General features: G+C 37.1%; 2 protein-coding genes across 3 annotated transcripts in view; both read right to left on the reverse strand.

Moving 5' to 3' along the window:
* LOC114468235 (myosin-9-like) overlaps window positions 1-4,388 on the reverse strand; it is a 45,370-nt gene extending 40,982 nt beyond the window's left edge. For both annotated transcript variants that reach the window (XM_028455015.1, XM_028455014.1), the window contains exon 1: window positions 4,205-4,388. The gene's annotated coding sequence lies outside the window, so the exon portion shown is untranslated. The remainder of the gene's footprint in view (window positions 1-4,204) is intronic.
* A 13,565-nt stretch (window positions 4,389-17,953) lies between these two features.
* On the reverse strand, window positions 17,954-23,972 carry txn2 (thioredoxin 2). Its single transcript, XM_028455367.1, has 4 exons — window positions 23,904-23,972; window positions 21,924-22,204; window positions 19,643-19,766; window positions 17,954-18,609 (listed from the first exon to the last, which is right to left on the reverse strand). Exons 2-4 carry the CDS (start codon window positions 22,202-22,204, stop codon window positions 18,493-18,495), a joined length of 522 nt encoding a protein of 173 aa, XP_028311168.1. The 5' UTR covers window positions 23,904-23,972; the 3' UTR covers window positions 17,954-18,492.
* Between the last annotated feature and the right edge of the window lie 2,215 nt (window positions 23,973-26,187).

Genomic DNA, 26,187 nt, shown 5'->3' on the forward strand with positions numbered 1-26,187 from the left:
GTTCCCCTGCTCTAACCACAGCTGACTAAAAGGTAGCTCATTATCAGGCTTTCTGTAGAGCTACATGACAACATCATCATTAGATTCAGGTGTGTTGAAGCAGCCACCCACCCTCCAACCTCTGGAAAAAGGTCCATCGCGATGGTCCATTCATTAAAAAAAGTAGGTCGCTAGAAACTTTGGCCAACCCTCTATTGTGAAGCCGTGCATTTATGAGAATTCACAATAAAAAGTAACACAAACTCAGTTTTTTGACAAATCCTCAGGTTGTTTTTAAAACAGTTTGGCTCATTTTTCCAACCCTCGGGCCTCACAGTGTCCAAATAAAAAGTGCGTATTCAACAAATGAAGCCTGTATTCACCACTCTGACCCTTTTATAGCAGAATAACTCAATCATTTCTTGGTACGAGTGCTTTGGCACCATAACCGGGTTGTGCCCCTGCGGAGCTTTTACAGCTTCTTGGCAGAACGTGGAGAACATGAGCGAGCAGAAAAGGTGTCTCTGTCCTACACCACAGACAATGAGAAACAGGTTTGTGCAAAGTACAAGTGTGGCTGGACACACACCGACACCCACCGTGTCAACGTCAGCTCTGCTGTGAGGAGTGTGTGTCTGTGCAAAGCCGATGCACCCACTGAATGATACATGTGTGCACGTGGTAAATAGTCGTTTAGAGATGCATGATAATTATCTGATTTTGGGTGGAATAATAAGCCACTGCTGCCCAGACTGTTAAGGCAGTGTGAGAATTTGTTTATGTAATGTACATTTACCAGTTTAACGTTAGAATGTCTAATAATATTGGCCCGGCAATATTGACCAAAACTCTCATCTCAATATCAATTCAGGTTTAAAGTTGCTGATTCAAAATGCCACACAGGCACATTTATTAACAGTTACCAATATGAGCCACTTTTGGCTTTTTCTCCTAAGGGACAGCACGTGTGAGTGAGTTCTGTAGTGTGAGTTGTTTAGTGGTACATCTGGGTTAGGAATATGCACTCAGTGATCCATCTAACTGTGCTTTTCATGCTGTTCGGAGAAGTAGCAAAATCAGTGACTTGTAAAATCAGTATTTTAATGCAAAATAAGCTATAAAATATATATATATATATTGCCAAAATACAAAACTTGATGCATCTTGAATCTTGATATATCTTCCAGCCCTATTTCTGGGTTTTGAACATCTGCCGATCCTGAACAGTTTCCTTAGTTCATGGATATGAAAGCTGTGAAAACATTTATGATAGACGTGTGTGAAAAAAAAAAAAAATATACACCTTTATCACTGGGCCTGCATCCAGATAGATAATACAGCTTACAAGGAAAGCAGACCACAAAGTAAACAGCCAAGTATCTAACAATTATTAACAAATGCACTAGAAACATCACTACGGATCTAAGATGCTAAATGATTGCAAAGACAAAATGAAGTGTTTGATGCAAATGCATTTATAATACACAGCATGCAGCTGAAATATAAAAAGTTTAACAACTTTTTAATTGAGGAAACAGTCACAAGATCATCAACATTCAGGCCTGAGAAAAAACGACTTTTGTACGACTTTATCCAACAATGTATTAAAACTAAATGTTTTCACTAATAATGAAAGACTTTTCCATCAAGACCCACAAACATAGTGAAAATAAAATTAAGCTGTCTTAAACATACACAGTAGATAATAGATAGAGCATTATTTGTCATGATTTTTTCATACACTATATAGAAGAATGACAACATCTATCATGTACCGGTACATATAACTTGTTTTTAAGCTCATTTTTTGCTAAAATACTAGATTCATGAGTGGCTACAACAGCAGCATAAGCTACAATACTAAGTTTGCGCAACTGTTGCCGAAACCAAGACCGTAAAAAAGTCTGTCCAGGCTCCTGCTCCCAAAAACAAGCCATGCAACAAAACTCACTCACATGTGCTGTCCTTTAGAGAAGAAAAAAGCACCACATGTTGATATTATGCTGCTAGTTGTTAAATAAAAGTGCCTGTGTAGCATTTTGACCAAGAATTCACTTAATCGTCAAACTCAATTGAATAAAAAAAAAAAAAAAAAAAAAAAAAAAAAAAAACGTATTTATCGCCATTTCGAGAGAAAAAATATTACGATGTGATTTTTGGATCATATCTCCGAGCCCTATTAGAGAGAAAAAAATAAATAAAAATTCAGTCTAAAAAATAATAAAGGGAGAAAGTGATTCTCCAGAAAAACACAAGAAATTAATTGGATTTTGCCCACGTTTGCAGGTGACGTCACCCAACACGCCTCCTAGAATGTGAGCTCCTCCCTCTCCAATTATCTTACAGCTAAAACAAAACTGCAGTTTAATCTAGAATATATATTATACTTTATTGCCATATATGTAAATGCAAACTGCACTACTGGACGCCCAAACTACACTACTTTTTCTGTTGCCGATCGTGTTGGGAGTCATCGCTTGGAGCCACGGACCCATTGTTTACACACATCAGCTGTTAGCAGTCCATGCTAATGCTACACCAGTCTATGCAGCGAGACCCGGTGTAGTGTAAGGAGGAAACGATGGGGATGTTTACGGATTTGTGGCTCACAGCGCTAATAACGGACTCGGTTGTGGAATTGGACGGTTTCCAACTTTTACGCCGTGAAGGACGACGGAGAGTGGTAAGCGGAAAGGAGAGAGTCTGGCTATGTTTCTGTGGAAAGGAGGAGCTGCTGCTGGTTCTGCTGCAACGCGCACACACTTTTCCGACTCTAAATCACTGTACGTTGTTTGATTGCGTCATATGCTACTATTAGGCCTTGCTTTTAACTCACTAAACCGAAGGCTGAATGTTGCTTTTTTGCAATATTCGGTGCATTCCTACAATCTTTGTTGAACCTCTATAAAGACTAAGTGTTTCACTTAACCCTGAAACACAAAATGTCCAAAACTAAAAAAAAGTCACAATAATAAAGTGAGCCATTAGCAGAGCTCAGAGAGACACAGAACCAGCAAATAGACCTGAAACGTCTTTAAAAACTAAACTGTTGACAGTGAATCCTTGTTTAAAGTGTAAGGATGCAAATTACATCTAAGACAATAAATATGTAGTCAAGAAAAATAAACATGCCACAAAGTCCTTATCTGACACTGACAGACTTCAGTCAGTGGTACAAAATGAAAACATATTTAAAATGATTGAGGAAAATCAAATCAAATTAAAAATTAATCCTTCGGGGTTCCTGTGAAACAAAGTTAATAAAACTGTGCTGATTGGCGTTTAAATTAAAAAGACAACAAAGCAGAAGGCAACATATAAAATATACAAAACAAAGTACATTAAAACAGATATATATTTTTTTTTAATTAAATAGTTGAGCTACTATTCTTTGCAACATTATTTTTGATAAAGCCAAAAAAAAAAAATGCACCACTTTAATGTCCATACATTTAAAGGATTTCACAAATAAGTTTTGTATAACTACAGAAATTTACAAAATTAAAACTGAGAAGAGCAAATAACTTTGATTTTTTTTAAAGTTATTTATATCTAAACCAAATCAGGCTATATTTATAACACGGCAAACTGACTGAAAAGCAGCAGGCTAACATGTATACGGTCCACATAACAGAGATGTGTATTAGATTAAAAAAACTAAAAATTGATTGAAATCGTGATTGAATAACTTATTCGTTAAATATATATATATTTGGAATTTAACTTAAAGCTTTCAAATAAATTTGCTTTTTTAAAAATATATTTCTCTGAATGAAATTTCAGGTCCAAAGATGAAGCGGAAGTACCTTTTTTTTTTTTTTTTATTTCCACCGGCGTACAGTGACGTCACACTGCCAGCCAGACACGTTACCGGCCACACACAGCGACGGTTTTACCGACAGAAAAGTTGCAAGAAGCGTTTAAAACACCTCACAAACATACAGGACATGAGTCGGTATCAACGGTACCGGAGTTACTGGACCAGCTAATAGAGCAGCTCTACACCCGGGCCTTAGAAAGCGGGTCCGGTTGGATCCAGGCCTGTTTGTGCGGCAGCGCTGTGAACATGCATAAAGTTCACGGTTCAGTTGGACTCTGGTTCGGCTGGAGTTCGGTGCGTAGCCTACGTAGAGCGCGTAACGGCGGCCGCGCTTCCTGGTTCAACTCGCTGCACTTGTTTCTTTAAGTGATAAACGAATTAAAAGCGGTCCGGAAACACACTCACCTGCTCGTTCACGGCTCGGGAAGCCTTTCGGGTTTCAATTCACGGCTCGACCGCGCTGTCTCCGTCTGCGTGTCCGTGTGTAAAGCTGGTTTCCAGGGAGGAGTTGGGCTCAAACTGTGGAGCGGTGCGGTGTGTCTGTCTGCCTCTCTCTGCCCTCCCCTCGGCTGATGCCTTGCTCAGTGGAGCCGGGGTGCGGTCCAGGATGACCCGCCTCTTTGACCAATAGAATGAGAGGATGTGGTAAATCGGTGCACTTTGGACCAATAGGGTGCCGCGGGGGGCGGGCATAGCAGAGGAGTGATGGAGGGGTGAACTTGAAAGAGGGGATGTCGATAAATCCGTGTTTAATGGGTGAGGTATGTGCATGCTCAGGATTTTTATGCCCATATAAGTCACTGATTCCCAAACAGGGGTCCGGGCACCCCTGCCTTGCGTCTTGTTGGAAATTCCTCAAGACATTACAAAGTTTCCCATTCAGTTTTAAACAAGGTGTCAGTTTTGAAAACAAAGGTCCCCCTGGTTTAGATTTAAATACTTGAAAAACCTACATTTTAACAAATAAGAAAATACACCAAAAATGTCATCACTTGTTAAATGTATTTATTTCGAGCAATTTAATAAGAACAGAAAACACTTTAGTAGTATACTTAAACATGTTTGCATTTGTAGGCTACATGGCTAATGACATTATATGTATGAACATAAATATTATAAATCAGTGATTCTTAACTGGTGGGTCAGGACCCAAAAGTGGGTCACGGACCTGTACTGGGTGGGTCGGAAACAGCTGGTCAAGAATAAATAAATACTTAATGTCTCTCGTAATGGACTTTTCTTTTGACGGGCACATGTTGCACAGAAAAATATATGGATTAATGTTTAAAAAACACTTTATATATAAGCTATTTTTAAATACTAACTTTGGTTGGTCAAATTCCAAAAAAAATAAAAAATAAAGGCGAGTCACGATTTAATGACCGTGGCAAAATGTGGGTCCCAGGGTGAGACCAGTTGAGAACCCCTGTTGTAGATAACATAAATATATACACAGCTCGAAAGGGAGTGGGATGAAGTAGCACTTAATGTCTCCCACTCCCATTTTCCATTCAGTATTCAAAACTTATGTTCTTGATATTTTCAACCAATCAATTAATATTATATACATACACAAGGCTGATATACATTCACACTTACACAAAATCTTTGATGACAATAAACAATATTAGATTATTGCTCTTCCTCAGCTCTATACTTTGATAAATACATCATTAGTTATTTTTATTTTAGTTTTGTGTGTGGATTATTATTTTTATTTGTATAAAAGTACATACAAAGAAGAAGAAAAAAGAAATACAAATAATAATTGTTTATTACTGTATTTGTTTTTATTATTAATATAATAATATATTATTGTACTGTATATCAATCAGTATTCAAAGTCTAATTCATGATGTGGCCTAATTATTAGTTAAAAACATTTATAAAATTGAGTTGCTGTCTGTATCAGATGCTGTCTTTTTAATTATCTTTCCTGTATGGATTCTCTTAAGTCTTCTTATTTCTCAGATACTCGAGGATAACATGGACGTCCCCACGTGGAGGTGGTAAAGGATGCATCAGTGTTTCCTATAAGGAGGTTATAAAGGAAGCATTGAACCTCCTTTCCTTAGCTTTCAGAGGATTGGAACACTCCTTATCATGGCCGCCACTTAAACACACAAAGTGGACAGGAAAGGAGATAGAAGGGATTATTGGGACGCAGCCAGAATCTTTTGCATGCTGGCTCTTCTTCTCTTTTTTGTTATGTCTGTGCAGAGAAGTCGCTTTTCTAGTAACGGTCATCATGCAACATATGATCTATGAAAAGCACAAAATGGTAAACACTTTCAAACTTATAGGTACTGTAGGCTATCAGAAATGAAAAAATAAATTATTTATAACTATATTATAATTATATTGTAATTAAAAGAAATAATCAAAATATCAATTCACCCTTGGGTAGGCACTGCCTTGCCTACCCTGACTACACGTCACTGCAACTGCATCACCGGCACAGAGCATCAAATAGTGTGCTGTGAACATTAACTGAGCCAAATCAAGGCGATAAAATGATCTCCAGAGTTCAGGACTGTACCACTGTGGAAGTAGCAGATAAATCCTCTTTGCATTAAAAGGTTTTGAAAATATTTCTCTATATCCTGGAGAGCTGCTGTCCTGTATGTTTTAGATACTACCCTAATCTGCAGCTGCATGCTATCACCGTCGTTACACAGAGGTGTGTTGGAGCAAGGAGGCATCTAAAAATGCAGGTTTTATTATCATTATCAATGCACCGCTGTACACAATGGTTCAGAGTTTGCATTTAGCTTCTGCTTTTCTGACCTGACTCAGCAAATTCCTCCCCTAGCATGAAAGAAGTTAAACAAAGACTGACTTTTGAATGCTGAGATAAAGCTTTATTTTCCTCGCTGCTCCCTTTCTGTTTGCTGTGTTTTGTTGTCATGCCGTGTTTTCATCCAGAACCAGTTGTGCATGTATCAGATGTGACGTTGAAGATAAAGGCTCTGCAGAGAGACAGGTGAGTCTGCAGGTGAGTGCAGCTCGTGCTCAGACACGTTTTCCCTCAGCATGGGAACCGCTGCAGGTGCTGATCGCATTAGGCAGGTGAGGCAGAGAAACACTTGTTCTGCCTTCAAATCACTCCTGACATTTGTTACGCCTGTAAAAACCTGTGTGGGTGAGGAGAGATGAGGCACCTGTCAGCACAGGTGAAATGTCAGCACAGGTGAATGTTGAGGTGGGCGTGCACGGGGAGGAAGGGGAGGAGAGACGGAGAGTTTGAAGGAGGGGTCTGAACGAGGTTTCATTGAAACGTTGCTTTTTTATCCTCGCTCTTTCTTCTACAACAGGGGCGTCAGGCACTGACAATATACAAGCAATAAGTTACGTGTCACCTAAATTTGAATTTGTAAAAGAATTAGAGAAAAATTGCAAGATTTTGGAAAAATTTAGTTCTTTCATGCTATATAAACATGTGATTCCTTTGCAAATATTGTAAAGTTTGATTGAATTTGTGTAGTTACTATTTTGAGGTACTGCGATATCTAAAATCGAATTAATTGATAATTGACATTTTACACATTGACTTTTTAAAGTTTTTTGTGTCATTCTTTACGTTCTCCTGCGGGCCGAATTAGATGCTCTAAAGGGCCGGAATTGGCCCCCAGGCCTCAAGTTTGACACGTTCTACTGTATTTAGCACAATTCCTATACACATTATTCTACCTCCTCAGTTACTGATTGACTTTGTTGAAAATATGACATTTTCCCAATAATTTTGTAAGGAATTTCACAAACAACGACACCAGCATTCACTATCGCACACCTTTGTTGTGTCACATTCTGGGCTGGTGCACAATGTTTTTGATTGGTTGTTTATGCTGGTTTATGTGGATTTCAGTTGAATCATTTGTCAGTTTGCCTTTACTTTGCTTTTGTTTTAAAAGAGTTTGTCACTTCTTTTGTGTTTTTATGATCTGTTTTGTTCAATCTGTGTTCCAGTCTCTGTTTTTTTTTTCGGCTCAGGGGTCCTGTATGTTTGCTACACTCTCAGTCCTGGCAGTATAGTGTGCTAAGAAAGTGATTAGACTTTCATCCTGTTTTCCACCCAGGTGTGCTCCCCCTCCCCTGACAAAACATGAAAAATCCAACCCAGAGGCCTTTTAGTGTTTCCCTGGAATTCTACAATGAAATGTTCACAATAAATAAAGGTGTAAAGATCCTACTCAAGTAGACGTACTGTTACTTGATTGAAATTGTACTAAAGTACAAGTAAGTCATACATAAAATACTCAAGTACAAGTAAAAAGTAGCTCAATTAAATAGTACTCAAAGTAAAAGTTACTAGTTCCTTTCACCCCCACGTTTATTTTCAGTAATAAATCTTGCCACGTTTCTCTTGCATACAATAAATATCTCATGTATAAACTTAAAAAGGAAGAAACAAAATCTACCACAATTGGAACTTAATTTATTTCCCACAAAGGCATCTGTATAAAATAAAGGTTTTGTCAAAATGTACAATTCATTTTTTGAATTAATTTAATTCAAAATAATAATAAAAATCCCCAGGCTCTATATAGGTGTAGATAAATTTATGAACTCTAAAACTGAGAAAATAACCTCCATTCAATGCCGTTTTGGTTAAATCTGATTGGTCGGCCATGATGTGATACATTTACTTGTTGTCCGGTTATTTTATTTTTAATAGTTTCACAATATCCGTTGATCATTTTAAAACAAAAAATAATAATTTACTCAGTAACGGTTGGGTGTAGAAATGTAACAAATTTACTTCATTTTAAAACGTACTGAAGTACGAGTAAAATGATTGATTTAGTACCCATAAAAGCAACTCAATTACAGTAACATGAGTACTTCATTCAGTACCTCAGGTAATAAATTCATTTTCAATGAGCAGCTTTTTTTTAGTATTAGCATTCTATTTGAGGAATCATTGATAACATAAGTGAATATATCAGTGAAATATGAAAAAGACATGGTCAGAGTTAAAATGTTGATTTGAGTGCATATTTTAAACGTTTCCACACCTTATGTGAAGCTTCACAGCCTAAGTTAACAGAACAGAGAGGAGACGGCCTACATGATGGATGTGGTGATGAAATAACATCATGTCACTGCCAAAGCCTACAAAGAGTGCTCGGACAGGACTGCACAACACGCCGCTGTTTGCTTTTCCTCTGGGACTTTAACTTTGGGTGATCTGAGTGAAAAACAATCAGCAGGAGACATCAGCCACGGGAATATTTTTCACATTTACACGATCCGATTTGAACCTACACAACAATCTGAGAGCGAGAGATAAACGATGAACATGTTTCCAAAGCATCGTTTGTCTCACAGTCACAGGTTTTATTGTTTCAAGCTGAGGTTATAATGGATTCAGCCCAAAGTAAGAGGCTGCAGCTTTTGATAAAGTGTTGGAAAACTTTAAATAACCAAATAAGGTCCGAACAGTGTTAAATTCTACAGCAAATTTTGAGAGTTTATGCATTTTTCTAAAGATTCATTTACTAATTAATAAGCTGATATTGGTTGGTAATAATGTTTGTAAATAGATATAGACAGATTTGATGTGATCAATGCATCATGAGCCGTCATACGTCCTCAAACACAATCAGCTTATTTCCTGTTGCAGGGGTGTCAAACTCATTTTAGTTCAAAATTCATGTTTTTGTGAAGGAAAAAGCACAAATTCAAACAAAATCCTAAATATTAAGAAATTGTTGAAAATTCTTTGACTTGCAACAAACACTGTTGAAATTTGCCAGAATTCTTTGGGACAATTTGAGAAAATTTTAAAGGTTTTTGAAAAAACATTTTATTTTATATTAATGTAAATAATGTCATACTGCAATCCCCATGTTATTTTATCTACAATATATATGATCATTTACAAAAAGTTCTGTTTTTGCTGTAATTCTTACTTTTAACAAAATCTTCCTGCGGACCGGACGAGACGCTCTGGAGGGCCGAATTTGGCCCTCGGGCCTTGAGTTTGACATATTTGTCATATTGAATCATTTACCGGCTTGTCCCACCCTCCAAAAGTAGTTTTAAATGGATACCTTTCAAAAAAGGAAACTTAGTTCTGATTGGATTTCATCCCATGTGAACGTCACAGTTTAGTTTTTATTATTTGACAAAAAAATCAATATGTTTCGTTTGCAAGTTTTTTTAAAAGTTAGCCATAGTCTCGTTATAGTCACTTGGAGTCGATAATTATTTTTTGTCAACAAAATTACCACTGGGGGGTAGGGGAGAACATGCAACCAAGTGACCTTCCATCTGTGATCAAATCAAATATCTATTTTAGCTTGTGCATTATCAGCATTCTCCTTCTGAAATGAATGCCCTTCAAAATAAAAGCACAATTATTCTAGGGTTCTTTTTTTGTGGCTGTGTACCCATTTTGGGGTCCCCACCCACATACTGAGAACCTGTGCCTGATGTGGCTATTTCTCCTTTCTGAATAAATATGATATAAAAAGCAATGATGCTGTTTTCTAACAGTCGAGCTGAACAAACGCTCACCAAATCCAGATGCTGGAGTTTCCCTGCAGGTACAGATGTGATGGAGGCACTCTATAAGGCCACTGTCTCTGCCTTATGGTATGACAGGGGCCGCAGGAATTGCAGGCATTTGCTGAAAAACACTGGAAAATCACATTCTGAGCACAACGTGTGATTTATGTTCTCCCGGTGTCATTATGGGAGGAATGTGTGTGTGTGCATGCGTGTGTGTGTGTGCATGTGTGTGTAGGTTTGGCAGCTGGGCATCACATGTATGACCAGCAAAGCATTGACTTCTCAGCATTGCTGGCCTGGAAAAATCTATCAATCACACACACACACACACACCTCTCTCTTTCCTACACTCTCTGTGTGTGTGTGTGTGTGTGTGTGTGTGTGTGTGTGTGTCATGCATTCATGGGAAATATCTGGAATTTCAGAGTAGTGAGGTCAAAGATCAGTGTAAAATATATAAAATATTGAACATATTTAGTTATTCAGACACTGTTTGAGATCAACAAAGTGTAAATGCAAAAACTGTGTTTTTGGCGATTGATTTAAGTGACATTAAAATGACTATAATTAAATTACTGTTGGTCGATTCTCTACAGTTGTGCTTTTTTTAGCCCCAGCGACCCCTTTGTCCGACGACAACATTTTGCTCAGACTACTATACAGTATGAAAAACCATCTATAGAGCATAATGAGGGAATGATTCCATATTTTTAATGCTTTCTTTTGTTAATTTTCAAGTTTCTCTCTCTCAAATACACCCTGCAGTGTAGAGGTACACGTACCCTAATTTGAGAAACACTGCTCTACAGGAAATGATGATGCTGGAAAACAATGGATGGCTGTTTGATACAAATATGGATAAAATGAATGACTCCTTGCATTGTACATGAGAAACTAACATACTGGAAGCAAGGAGGCACAATATAAAGAAACATTATAATTTACTTAATTAGGTATTGCTTAAAAAAACCTGTAAAACAACAAAACGGTTCTACTGTTGCAGCAGCAGGGAGAGAACACAGCCAGCCATGAATTACCAAATATGGACTCTGAAGTCTGACCTCAGCACGGTCTGTTGGTTGTAAGAGCAGCAGGGTGTGGCTCTGCTTCAGGGTGTGCAGGCCATTAGACCACAGTGAGAAAGAAAGGAGCCCATTCACTGAAGCTGAAGCCTTGTTAGCTCACAGGCTGCGTAATTAGCTCTGTGAACTCATGCACCAGCACACATATAGGCCTGTGCACGAGTCTGACCCACATCCTCATCTGATACGCACGGCTTGTGTTAACAACACAGCAGTGTTCAGTTCCTCAAGTGTGCGCATCCTCCAACATCATTTATGTAATTTACAACACTCTACTATTGTTTTATTACACCGGTGTCACGGTCTGAGTTTACCTCCGTGCTGAGATTATAACCCTAACCTAACCCTAATCTTTCCTAACCCTAACATAATCCAATAAACAAATAAAACGTGTCTGTTCACTTTGAAAACAAAAATACACATGTATATATTGTTTTTTAGCTAGAATTCATTTTTTTGGTAGCACACATGCACATATACAATCTCAGTACGCTGTGAACTCAGTACATGACACCGGGCTACCGGACTCAAAACGCCACTCACTTTGTTCTTCTTCTTGTTCTTGTGTACACTAGTTAAAATCGCTACGCCTCTGTTGTTCCTGAACGGATCCTGCTGAAATTTGGTAGGTTTAATCTATGGATGTGTACGCATTGACGCTCGGAGTCAAATATTGCGACGGTTGGTGGTACCAAATCAATGGCACATACCACCAATATTTACGCACAGGTCATATGATGAGACGCTCTGAGCCCTTTTTTGGAAATGGGGCCCAGGAAATCCACCCCCCATTTCTGGTAATTTCTAAATTTATTGGAACATAGTTGTGTGATATATCGTTTCAAAGGTAATTCAACGTAGATTACGAATATGAATTCGATTAGGGGCCCTTTTTTCAGTAATTTCCATTAAAGTCCTTTTCTTCATTTAGTTATGAGTCAAATATTGCGACAGTTGCTGGTACCTTATCATTGACACATACCAATATATGAATAGGGCCCATTACTCCGTATGTGTCATTTTTCAAATGACTACTCCTCCTTTAATGCTCGTTGAATCAGGCTGTAATTTGACATGGATATTCTATGAGCGGATGTCAAGAGCCTCTCAGAGACCTTTTTTTACTCGGTGGAACTGAGTCATTTGACTGAATTCTTGGGAACATGGTACGTGCTATTCGGCGTGGAGACGTTCCGCGGGCCCGCAGGTAGTTCATCTGAACTTGTTTAAAATAGATTTTGCATAATTTTTTCTCTCAAAATAATTTCTTCCTGTATTTTTTATTCTCAAATATCTCTTTTTATTCTTTCTTTTAAATACAATGATGACTTTTTTTTTTTTAAATCAATATAATGTATTTTTGTGATAGATATGACTTTGTAATGTCAGAATAATAACTTTTGCATCTTTATCTTATAATTATGACTTTTAATTTGTAATTTGTATTGCATAAATATGAATTGTGATACGAGTTTGAAAAAAACAAGATAAAAAACTATTTATTATGAAATTTTAAAAAGTGATTATTATGAGGTAAGTGATATTTAAGAGATAAAAAGCAAATTAAAAGAAAAAAAATCTCAATTACAATATAAAAAGTTAAAACTATAAGAAAGTCACAACTACCAGATAGTTGTATTTACAAAAGAAAAAGGCATAGTTTTGGAATAAAAAGCCAAAATTACGAGTCAAGTCAAAATTATGAAACAAAACCTCAATAAAAAAAGTCATAATAATATGGCGTCATTTTTTAGATATAAAGTCATAATTATGAGATGAAAAGTCTAATTATTCCAGTATTATTGTCTTTGCTACAGACGTGTTTTACTGGATAAGGACAGAAATATTTGTGAAAGCATGCGGAATAATTAAGAGCTTTTCTAAAACTCTGATGACTTGTGTGGCTGAGCCTCGTCCTGCTTCCAGACCCCACCCTCCTCAACCTCCTTCCCTTTGCAATCAGCACACAGGAAGGAGTGATAAGACTCATGTGCGCTCACTGAACACAGGAATGTGGACTGGAGTCATTTGAATACAGACAACCAGAGATTTGAAGTAATAGAGTATACATTTGTAGAAGTTACTGTACTTTAGTAGGTTTGTCAAGTATCTGTACCTTTGGACATTTTTTTTTTTTTACAAAAATATCTGTTTTGTGTGTCTTTTCCCTCCTGTAGAAGCTGTGTTGCCAGGTTGGGCTGTATGTGTGTGAAAGAGGTGGTTTAGGATGTCAGCGAATGTTTACTGTAAAAAGAATAATCGTCAGTATCTGGCAACGCAGAGCAGACATATTCGTGTAGGAAAAGCTTCAAAGGGCGACAGAAATGAGAAGAATCTACACGTCTCATTGATTGGTCAAAGTATTCTAAAATAAAAATCAAATAACCGTACTATGGGAAGGTTTGGAGTTCATTTAGTGTGCATGCTACCTGATATTATCACAAGCTGTCAAACATAAACAACGGGCGATATGATGAGCAATTCCGCACAATCCAGCAACGCGAATTGGAAATGTTCTTGACTTCATTTGAAAACGCGCCAAGATGGAGGGGAAACAATCAAAGTAGATACTGCTAAAACACAGTGGGATTTCTGAGTAATCAAATCCCAGAGTGTTTTAACAGCTCTACGATTTAATTGAGCGAACGCGCCCTTAACAAAGCTGGAAACATAACATTGTACAAAAAGTCTTGGGTGTCCTGAAGCATTAGTATTGTACTTTACTGCAGATAAGAGGCCTAAACCGTGAAAAACAAGTGTGGCCATATACTTCTGTCCACATGTTGTAGCCTAAAAAAAACCCTTTGGATATCAGTTACTAAATAAAGGAGAAGCAATGCTGTTTAATACCTTAAAGTCCACGCAAAGTTTAGTGTATTTCATCAGATTGTTCTCAGAGGGTAGTTTGTGTCGCTTAGAATTTCTAAACACAAGTAACTACTTTTGCTGAAGCAAGGAGGTGTGGGCTTTATCGTGGAGACCTGTGGGCATGTGTTTAAAATGTAAATAAGGCTAAGTATTTACTGTCAACACTGAGTGCCTCACATTGAGGCCTCGGATCTGTGTCACTCCATAAAGGAGATCATCACACACACTCGTTCAGGTTCCAGAGGAACAGGCCAACTAGTTGAGGACAGATGGAGACCAGCAAACTTCTGAGGGTTTAGAGCTGTGCAGTTAGTTTGTTCAACAGCAGCAGCAGCAGGCTGACTTCCCCTGAGTTTTTTAGCCTTATATGGTCACAAGAATGGTTGAGTCAGAGAGAGAGAAAGAGAGAGAGTGAGAGAGAGAGGAGTGGTCTATTGTTTTTAGAGGAAGAGGTGTAGAGTTACAGGCTGTACTCAGACCTTTGGTGTCTGTCGTCATCCGATGGCAGACAAGGAGGATGATCGCACTGTGTGTGTGTGTGTAGACGATTGATTCCTGGCTGTGACTGGCCTTCAGATCAGTTACTGATTATAATTGTCAGAGAGTGAGAGTGGAGATCACAAGCAATAAGAGCCACTCTATAATACACTGATTGTTTTTAAAACAAATAAAATGACTGTAAAACAGAAGTCATAAAAGGACTTTAGGTTAAATGAAGCGCAACAAAAAAAAAACAATAATAATCTATTGCCCCATTGGAAGGATCGGAGTCAGAGTTGGTTTGGGAAACATATTTCAGCGTCAAATGGCTCTAATTCATTTGATTCATAAATTCCAAAAAAAGAAAACATTTGAAGGTTTTTTATGTCAAGTTTAGCATCACGATAATCAGAGTTACCAATATTTAAGTTGACAACCAAAGTGCAGACAAAAACCATGTATGATACTGGTGGAGGAAAGCTACATCTGTGTCCACAGCTGCCTTGGAATGTTAAGAGTGAAATGTGGCTGGTATTATGAACGAAGTGGCTATCCGTACGTTGCTATTCAAACGTGGTCTATGACGTTACCCAAGTCATGTGACGATTCTGTGCAAGAAATTTAAATCCACTTCAGAAGGTTAGGGTTAGGGGATAAGGTTGGGTTACTTAGTCCGTAACGTAGTTTAGGGTTATGATTACGATTAGGGTTAGTTAGTCCATAACGTAATTTAGGGTTAGGGTTAGTTAGTCTGTAACGTAGTTTAGGGTTAGGGTTAGTTAGTCCATAACGTAATTTAGGGTTAGGGTTAGTTAGTCTGTAACGTAGTTTAGGGTTAGGGTTAGTTAGTCCATAACGTAATTTAGGGTTATGGTTAGGGTTAGTTAGTCCGTAACATAGTTTAGGATTAGGGTTAGTTAATCAGTAACGTAGTTTAGGGTTAGGATTAGTTAGTCTGTAACATAGTTTAGAGTTAGGGTTAGTTAGTCTGTAACGTAGTTTAGGGTTAGGGTTAGTGAATCAGTAACATAGTTTAGGGTTAGGGTTAGTTTGTCTGTAACGTAGTTTAGGGTTAGGGTTAGTTAGTCTGTAACGTAGTTTAGGGTTAGGGTTAGTTAGTCTGAAACTTAGTTTAGGGTTAGGGTTAGTTAGTCTGTAACGTAGTTTAGGGTTAGGGTTAGTTAGTCCGTAACGTAGTTTAGGGTTAGGGTTAGTTTGTCTGTAACGTAGTTTAGGGTTAGGGTTAGTTAGTCCGTAACGTAGTTTAGGGTTAGGGTTAGTTAGTCTGTAACATAGTTTAGGGTTAGGGTTAGTTAGTCTGTAACATAGTTTAGGGTTAGGGTTAGTTAGTCTGTAACATAGTTTAGGGTTAGGGTTAGTTAGTCTGTAACATAGTTTAGGGTTAGGGTTAGTTAGTCTGTAACATAGTTTAGGGTTAGTATCAATAGCAAACAGAAGTACTGGCCAATGAGAGGCGCTACGCATGAATATCACAACAATTCATAGATACGTAGCATGTCCGTAATGTTGTTTAGGAATCTACGCATTTATAGTTAACAGAAGTACAAGTACGTATTATAACTTCTCAATTAGCTTTTAGCCTTTTTACATCAGATTTTTTGCAAATTATACGGCAACTAGCATAAAGTATCAAAACCACCACAAGTTCTAAGTGGTATGATATGCAGATGTGTAGCAATAAGGAACAGCAGGTGTTTGTAAAAACTCACAGGAATACAGTGAAAATCTGTTTAACTTGAGGAAGACCCCGCCCCCAGGCATAGTCTGAATGGCTGAGTTGATTGATGATTGGTGCCTTCTTTAGCCAATAGTGTACATCATTATTAAAAAAAAAAAAAAAAAAAAAAAAAAGGGTTTGGGTTAGAAAAAAGTGAAAAAAAAGTGTAAATCAGCACTGGACTATGCCTATTAGAAAAAGTCAAACAAACACCCAGGTATAAACCCTTTTTTTCCTGTAAAAAAAAAACGTAATTTCTTGGAAGGCGACTACTGCACTAGTGTGACTTATAATCAGGTTGATTTGAGGCAAGATGTCAGTACCAACAGATTTGATGTGAATTTTGTGCATCCGGTTTAAAACAATACAACATTCCAGCATTGCGTTTTTGACTTCTTTTACTAAGTTTCTTCTTTGCAAACAAAGACTTCCAAGCAAAGATCAGTCATGATACCCAGATGAGCCTAAACTTGTTCAGGTAAACATTCATTGTGCTCATTCATTTATTCATGACTGTTCCACATTGCTGGCATTCCCGTGTTCTTCTAAACTACACAGGAATGTCTTTTATTCAGCTAACAATGCAGCACATCAGACGTGGAATTCCCCTCATTATTTTAAAAAAACTAAAGAAAAAAAAAAATCCCTTCATTTACACTTTAAAGTTCACCTTGTTCATTTCAAAACATGTTTTAATATTTTTGGGGGGCTTTTTTTATTTTAATAACTTTTCTTAGGCTGTAAAAGTTCACCTTGTAATCCCGTAATTGATAATGAATTACAATTATGGCTTAATTATAATTGTAACGGTACAATTGTAACTGTAATTTAAAAAAAATCTGTTGCTGTCGTAATGAAATGTGTTTAGTTTTCATATCAAGCTTTCCCACATTTTACCATTTAAAAAAAATTTAATCTAAGGGTATAATGACATAAAAAGGTTAAAACAAAATGAATACATATATTTGAATTGATAAGGAAGCCTTAGCCTAACAGGGTAACCAATATAGGAAAGAAATTAGAGAATTTATTTTTATTGTGTTTCACAGCTGATTTAGGACCCGTTATGAGAGATGCTAACAGAAAGCTAACACAAGAGAAAGGCTTTTATTATGTTATATGCTCAGTAATTGTTATTAATTGTAATTGAACTTTAGTAATTGAGAGCATAATTGACATTCTGTAGAGGAAAAAATAGTTGTAATGAGAAAAAATGCTGGTCACTGTAATCATAATTAAATAGTAATTGAACACGGGTAATTGATGACGTAATTGTAATTGACCCCAACCCTGATTGAGAGTGAAGATTGTTTATGACAATTCAGTGTTTTAATAATTACAAAGCACTTTGGTATTATTTCAAGAACAAAAAATTAATGAATTTTTTGACTTGATTAAATCTTTCATTCTTTATCTCGAACCACCGCGTCAGCAGCATCTCACACTAAACTCTTTAAAGCAGTTCACACGGACCTCTTTTAACACCTTTATTAGCATCAGTTTGGCTATTCTTTGATACAGAAGAGAAAGAAACTAAATAAAACTTGTATTCACGATCCCTTCATGACTCCCAGTTCCTCACTCTCCTTTAGGCATAATGGTGTACAAAAGACCATGTTAGAGAAACACCACCCTCTAATGGACAAAAGCAGGCATTACAGGTAACGTTGTACAGTCCTCATTCAGTGTCGGCTCTCCTAAACCCTAACCACAGTTTAAATACGTCACACTGTATAAGTGCTGTTCTAGACACTCATCGCACACCAGCGTTAGCGGTCCCAGTGCTATGAAAAGATTCACAGTATGAAGACGAAAATGCTCATGTTGTAAATTGGAGCGCAGCATGAGAAGTGAAATGAAGGCGCACACTCATCGCCGGACAGGAGAAAGAGAGAGAGAGAGGGAGAGAGAGAGAGAGAGAGAGAGATGTATAAAGGGCAGCAGAGTCCAGAAATGAGTGCGACCTTCCAAACGTGCTCCTGATTGGCCCAACCGCCCACCATCAAAGTGATTTATTGTCCGATAACTTTGCTGACAAAAGACTCCAGCTCATCGTCATCTTTGATCCCCACAAAGTGATCGACCACGTCGCCTCCACGCATGGCGATGACCGTCGGGACGGCAGACACCTGCGGACAGACGATATTTAACGAGCGCTTCACACAGAGGAGTACAGCGTGTGGTGAAATCATTGGTCTGCTTCTATCTCTGTTGTCTTACCTCAACATAGGACTTCTCGATTATAGAAAACATAACGATTTTGTCATAATTGAAATCACGATTATTTGTCCACCAAAGAGTTATTGCTTTTTTGTACAAAACAATGTAAAATATATTCTTTAAACTTAAATAAAATCCTTCAAACACTCAAATCAAGTATGTTCACTTTTGCTTAACATATATTGTAGGAGAATTTGACTTCCCACTTGTTTACCAATCGTTTTTGCTGCGTCTCTCCTGCCATGTTTCAAGACCACGAGCAACAACTTTTATCATGTTAACCTGCAGGCTAGCTTTAGCTTAGCTTTGAGAGGGGCGGGGCAGAGGAGCTTGCATGTGCGTGCATTAAACAACTCAAAGTTTGTATTAATAATAGTGTGTGCCAAGCTTTATTCTTTGTAGATATCCTAAATTGTGATAGTTTGTTTTATTTACATGTATGGACATGTGTTTTATTAGCAAATAAAACATGTACAATTTTATTATTATTTTAAATAATCGTTCTCAATTACGTTATTTTCATAACACAAACACAGCAGAGAAATATGAAATTAATAACAACTCCATTAACCGTATTAAACATGTTTGGCAAGATTTTGGGAAGTTTAATACCAGTAATGATATCAGATTAGAAAAAAGCTGATCAAACGGGGAAAAAAAAACAGAAATGTGTAAATTCATATTGAATATGGTGTTCCCCAAGGCTCAACTTTAGGCCCACTTCTTCAACTTTTTGTCATCAGTTTTCTGAGCTATAGTGATGTTACATAGTTGGATGTTGTCATGTCTCCTAATAGAAATTAATGCTCTTTTTTAACTGCATTTTAAACATAAAACTCCAGACAGCAGAAAATGGCAATGTTGGACGACTTTATAAAACGACTCCCAAGCAGAGGTGATTCTGACTCAAAGATGGAATGTAAACAGGAAGTTGGGCCTCACCCCGTACTCGATGGCCAGGTCTGTGTGGTCGTCAATGTCGACTTTGGCCATGGCAACCCGGCCTTTCTGTTTGGCAACGGCTTTCTCCAACCTCGGCCCGAGGATTTTACAGGGACCGCACCACCTGAAACACACACACACACACACACAAACATCTGGATGAAGGACTCAAGGCCATTCTATTCCACACTGGTATCTGACCATCCAAAAATGAATCTGCACACTTTTTAGTCTTTTCTAAAAAAAAATAATCATTGAACTGACTCCCTATTTCTGCATCCATGTTTCTTGAAGGTAAAAAACATTCATGTGAGCCTTTGTGTGCCCTCACTACAATGAGAGAAGTGGTAATACGATGACAAACAAGCTAATAGAATAAAGGCTTAATAATATAACAAAGTAAAAGAGAATATTCTAATGTGGTCCTTTCAGATGATAATGCTTTAAATCAAGAAAACACTATGGAAAAGCTACGAGACAGGAATAAATAGAAAAAAAAAAGTTTCTCGGACTAAAAATCTGTGATGTTTATATTTATCTGTACCACGGATGATCAGTCATTCTAAAATATTTACATCTCGTAATAATTCTGAGCAAAGACAAACACTCAATAATTGACAACATGACTGAAACCAAGATTCATTCACAATGAAATGCTTTCAAATTGAAATTAATCAATTAATCTCTTCAAACAGATACATAACTAATAAAATACATGTAACAAGCTCTCTCTGTGTGTATCAGTACATAACTCAATGAATATATACTCTTGAATAGCACATGTTCTTCTATTTATACAGATTTTGTATTGAAAATAAGCAGTTGAAGCACAAGTGATCCCCGTGCACGGTGGACATGTCTCAGTCAGTGACTGTTGTGTAACACGGGCCTCACAGTGAGTCAGCTGTGTACATACATACATGTACAGTATATATAACAGCCAGATATGCCCACTATGTAACACACAAGAGTTTTTAAAGGGACATGGCAACTTGAAAATAAGGACACATTAAGGTTATCAATGCTACAGGGAGGACAGTCACCATATCAGATTATTACCTCATCAGCAAAACATATCATGATATCCGTATGATCACAAAATCAAGACAATATAAACATTGATCAGATTAATCAAATTGATCTGTAATATTATCTATGTTACTTTATGTCTCTTTTTGGGCAAAAACAAAAATTACACTCTAAACACATGCTTACAAAATCACAAGCTAACAAAAAGTGCCATCAGCTATTTTAGTGTAAATATGTATATAGTCTGTTTTATTTTTATTGAGCAACGTCCTTCTTGCACTATTATCTTCCCTCTTTCTCTCTGTACTGTGTAAAGGCCCATGTGTGTGTATATTGTGTCTGTTTTGGCTTGAATCTTTGAAGAGTACTTGAATGTTGTTGGGAGATAAATGTGCAATTTTGTTGTTCTTTGTGCAATGATAATAAAATGATTTTATTCTATTCTAGCCTTAAAAAAAAAAAAAATCTATTACGCTGTTTATTGATCTACTGCTGCTGAAACACTGCAAATGTCCCCTTTGTGGGACAATAAAGATGATCTCATCTTTTATTATGTTTTCTAGCATATTTTAGCATACGTGCATTTTTCTCTCAATATATTTCAATATCAGAATTATCGTCATTACCAGTGTATTGTGATGACAGCCCTAGCATATTAGAATAGAATACACCTTTATTGATCCCCAGAGGGGAAATTCTCATTTGCAGCAACACAGAATAAGAAGAAAAATACATAAACAGTAACATATGATAGTAGATTTATATAAATTAGAAAAAACAACAGCAGAACATCAAAATTACAAAAATTAGGGCTGGGAGATATATCGAGATTTCTATTTTCTGGCCAGATTTTATTTAAAATAAAATGATCAAAACTTATATTGTATATCGCCATTTTGAGAAAAGATATTGAGATATGAATTTTGGTCCACATCCCCCAACCCTAATAAAAAATTGAGAACTGGGTTCTTGAAACACGTATTTTAATAAAAAAAATTAAAAAAAACACTATGTAAAATATACATCTCAAAAATATGGAAAACTAATAAAGGACACTGTTTGACTGTACTCTATGAATAATATTAAATACTTGTATGATATGATTTGTACTGTGTGATTGCATAAACAAAAACAAGTAAAAAAAAAAAAAAGATATATCTCGCTAGAGGCGATATTGTCATTTTCTATAACGTCAAAATAGAAAACACGACATATCTAGAATCACGATATATTGCTCAGCCCTACTACTCACTGTGCGTGGAAGTCGACTAACACTGGCAGCTCGCTGTTGAGGACTCTCTCCGTGAAATCCTCGTTGTCCTGAACGTTGAACGAGACTTCGCGGCGCGAGGTGTGAAGAAGAGGCAAAGGCGAGGAGCGTGACGGGGAGAGGATGGACGCCCGAGCTGTGGCCGACTGCAGGGAGGAAGTGGAAAAGGACGAGGAGGCGATGGCGGCGTGCGATGACGGGAGGCTGCGGATGTTTTTGGTAGAGAAGGTCCAGATCCGGCGCATTAGCAGTCTGTGAGCCATCTGTGTGTGAGACACAACGGAGCACAATCAATTCATTTGTAGGAAATGTAATAAACTGAGTAAACAAATGTGTTCCTGTGCAGTAACAAAGGGGAACTGAAAGGCCTCTGTTAACAGCATGTGTCTACACTGAACAGACAACAAACAAAACATTTTAAATTAAATTACTATTGATGATACAAAAAGTGGGGGCGTCCCAATCCGATTCTGATATAGGTCCGATATCAGCCAGAAAACGGATATCAAATTTTAGCGGAAAACATGTAAAATCTCTGATATCATAACCGATATAATAATTTTTAAAAATTTGTTTTATTCAATTGTAGAAGACTGTAGATATTATGTTGAAGGTTAAAATGTATGTAACCAATTGGTTAATAATAAATGGGTCAGTTTTTCTCATACCTACTGTTGCTGAGTATTGTTCTCTGTTTGAGTGACATCACTTTATCAATACTTTTCTAACATTCCACACAACAAAATGAGTAATAAAAGTATGTATGATTCGTGCTGTTATCGTATCGGATCCATTTCGGTATCGGCCAATATGCAATGTCGCAATATCGGTATCGGATCGGAAGTGAAAAAGAAAAATCGGGAGATCCCTAACAAAAAGGCAATATATCGAGAGTCAATAAATTTCAATATATATAGTAAATAAATTGTTTTGGCGATATAGAAAATGAAAATATTGCCTTAATCGATATAGTTTTGTATCATAGCTTCTTTTTAAAAAATTAAAATACTAATTTTAGGAGTGGCTGCTTTCACTATTTCTCAGAAGTTAAATGGATTTCTAACCCAGACCTTCCCCTGAACAAGCCACACTCCAGAAGTCACTCACACGTGCTGTCCCTTAGATGAGAAAAAGCCAAAAGTTACACATTTTGTGCTGCTGCTTGTTAATAAATGTGTCTATGTGGCATTTTGCAGGAGCAAATTTAGTCCAAAATGGTCTTTCTGGCCAGACTTTATTAAATTAGAAATATCGAGATGTATATTGACATTTAAAAAAAAAAATTGAGATATGAATTTTGGTCCAAAATGTCCAGCCCTATACAAAAGCACCTTTTAAATCTTTTATTGCTTTTACTGTCTGTAACAGATTGTTCTGTACTTTGATGCCAAGTTTGTCTAATTTTAAAGAGGATTTTAATCTCAATTTAATCACTTTCATGGTTAATTAAAAAGGAAATGCATACAGAGGTATAGATGCGTCTATTATTTTTATTTTATTTTAATTGTCCTTCAACGTGTTGTTTGTACTTTTAATAAAACAATAAGGATGTGAAAAAATACGACCAGTTAATTTAAAATTTAATCAATAATAATTAATAGATTGACAATAACCATGAGACTGTAAGGTTTACTGGATTTAAATTATTATTTTGTAGTAATAAGTTGTAATGTTGCTCTGCGTTTGTAACAAGGCTCCGAGCTGCTAATCCTACTGTTATTGCTCCTGTTTAAACTTTCTGCGTCAGTCTACCTGAGGATCTGCCTCCATCATACACGTTACAGTACTTATGACTTTGACCCTCTTCGTCCTCCGCCGTCAGTCCGTGACTTCCTCCACCTTCCGCTCATTAAAACACACACTAACGCGGTGGTTTGTCTACCTCACACTCGCACACTGACCCGGGGAGAGAGCGGTCTAAGTGCCATTGTGCAAACACAAGCAAACTGTTTGGTGTCTTACCTTGTAGCTCGGTTAGCTCTGAGGTATCGCAGCCTCGCGAACCAATGACGTACTTCCGGGTCCGAGGCGAACAGCCGAAAATAAAGACGCTCCGCGCTAAGTTTCTTTATGTTTGTCGCCCTCTAGCGACTAGGCCAGAAATTATAAAGTAAAATAAAAAACAAAGTTTTAAAAATGAAGATTTTTTTAAAAATTCAATTGTAATATGACGGATCATTCACTGCTTGGCTTAATAATTATATCCGATTTTATTCTTGTTTTACTTAGTTTATTTTATTGTTTTTGCAGTTGTTTTTGTGCAGCACTTTGTGCCAACTGTGGCTCCCTTAAATGGATATATAAATAAAGTTGAGTTGAGCTGAAATGAGTTGAGTTGAGTAAAAACTAAACCTAGTTTTTTCCGCCATTTCTTTTTCGAGTGAGTGTAATTAATTTGACTCTTTATTTGTGTTTTCATTAGTTTATTTGTTTAATTATTCTATCAATGTTGTTCATATTAATTAAAAAAAAACAAAAAAAAAAACAGCTTTTGTATATCTGTCATTGTTTTTGACAATGTTGTCATGATTTCATATTGCTATGATTAGGCTCATCCATTGAATAAATAAAAAATATTAATTATCATTACTACTACTACTACTAACAACAACGACGACGACGACAACAACAACAACAACAACAACAACAACAACAATAATAATAATAATAACAACGACAACAATAATAATAATAATAATAATAATAATAATAATAATAATAATAATAATAATAATAATAATAATAATAATAATAATAATAATAATAATAGAATAGAATAGCTTTATTTGTCATTGCACATGTTACAGAGCAACAAAATTTAATTTCAGTTCATCCCGTCCAAGAAAACCACATATAACACATATGGGAGGACAGGAGCGAGAGAACTGTGGTTCTCCACAAGGGCGGCGCCCCATATTTAGATGAAAAATGGGAGAACAACAGGAGGAGAGGTGAGGGGAAAAGGCAGGTTTTAAACTGAGTTTCCTATTGGGGAGGACAGTATAAAACTAGGTAAAAAAAGCTTCAGCCTCAGCTTACGTGCACCAAAAAAACATACTAAAACAGTCACAAAAGAGCTTGAGAACATAGCACGTGGCCGGGGGGCGGGTGGTGGGTCTGGGGGAGGGGTGTTTGGGGCAGGGTCCAGGGCGGAGAAGAGGAAAAAGATTTCCAGCCGCTGGGGGCGAGGATGTGCAGCCTCCTCTGGGCACTCCAGCTTCTTTGTAGCTTGGAAGGGAGGGAGGGCGGACAGAGGGCCGACGAGGCCTTGAAATATAATCATTTCGCTTAGTTTCTGAAAATAGTCTGATGACGCGTGATGACCTTGCATAGATCCAGTTCAGAATAAAGTTCCAGGTGGCATGGGGGAGAGGAGGCAGGGGTGAGCGGGGGGACGGAGCGTCTGTCTGCATAACACCAGGTGATAGATAGATGAGGCAGCCTTGAATGGCTGGCTTTGGGAGCCAAAAGAAGATAAACAATGTGTTTTTGATTCAGACTAGGTCAATTTTAAATCGCCTTTTTTGTAAAGTCAGGCTCTTAGTATAGCTAAATTTATTAAAATAACCAGCAATCAATGCTGGTATGCATTACGTTCAATCTGGTTGGTCGGTTATGATGTGATCCATTTGATTGCTGTCTGGTCATTTTATCTTTTGTAGTTTCACAATGTCACAATTTTAAAACAAAAAGTAATAATTTACTCAGTAATGGTTAGATGTAGAGATGTAATGAGTAACTTTACCTTTAAAAAATTTACATAAGTACAAGTAAAATTACTGATTTAGAAATATATATTAAAAAAAGTACAAGTACACATAAAAGCAACTCAATTACAGTAACCTGTGTACTTGTAATCAATTACTTTCACCTCTGAGTACAACACACCCCCTTCTTAATATAGTGTAGCTCCTTCTTATGCTGCCAAAATAGCCATGACCTGTTCAGCCATGGACTCAAATAGAGCTTTGAGGCTGTGCTGTAATAAGGTTCAAGAAGAACATTTATTCCACACTGTTTGTTTGTCTTTTCCTGTTTTGCTGGGTTCAGTGTGTTTATCCTGTTGTATAGCTTAGTCCTTCCAGCAGAGGACGCTGTGGGTCGATCAGGCCTGTGCACAGTGAGGTGAGGTGAGCTGTTTATTGGACAGGCTGTTTGAGGCCTGAACAGAGCCATGCTGTGTCTGTCCTCAGGTAGGATCTGTGTGTCAGGACCAGAACACATGGGCCTCAGTCCTTCCTCAGTG

Source organism: Gouania willdenowi, chromosome 8, assembly GCF_900634775.1.
Source record: "Gouania willdenowi chromosome 8, fGouWil2.1, whole genome shotgun sequence".
Classification (NCBI taxonomy): Eukaryota; Metazoa; Chordata; class Actinopteri; order Blenniiformes; family Gobiesocidae; genus Gouania; species Gouania willdenowi.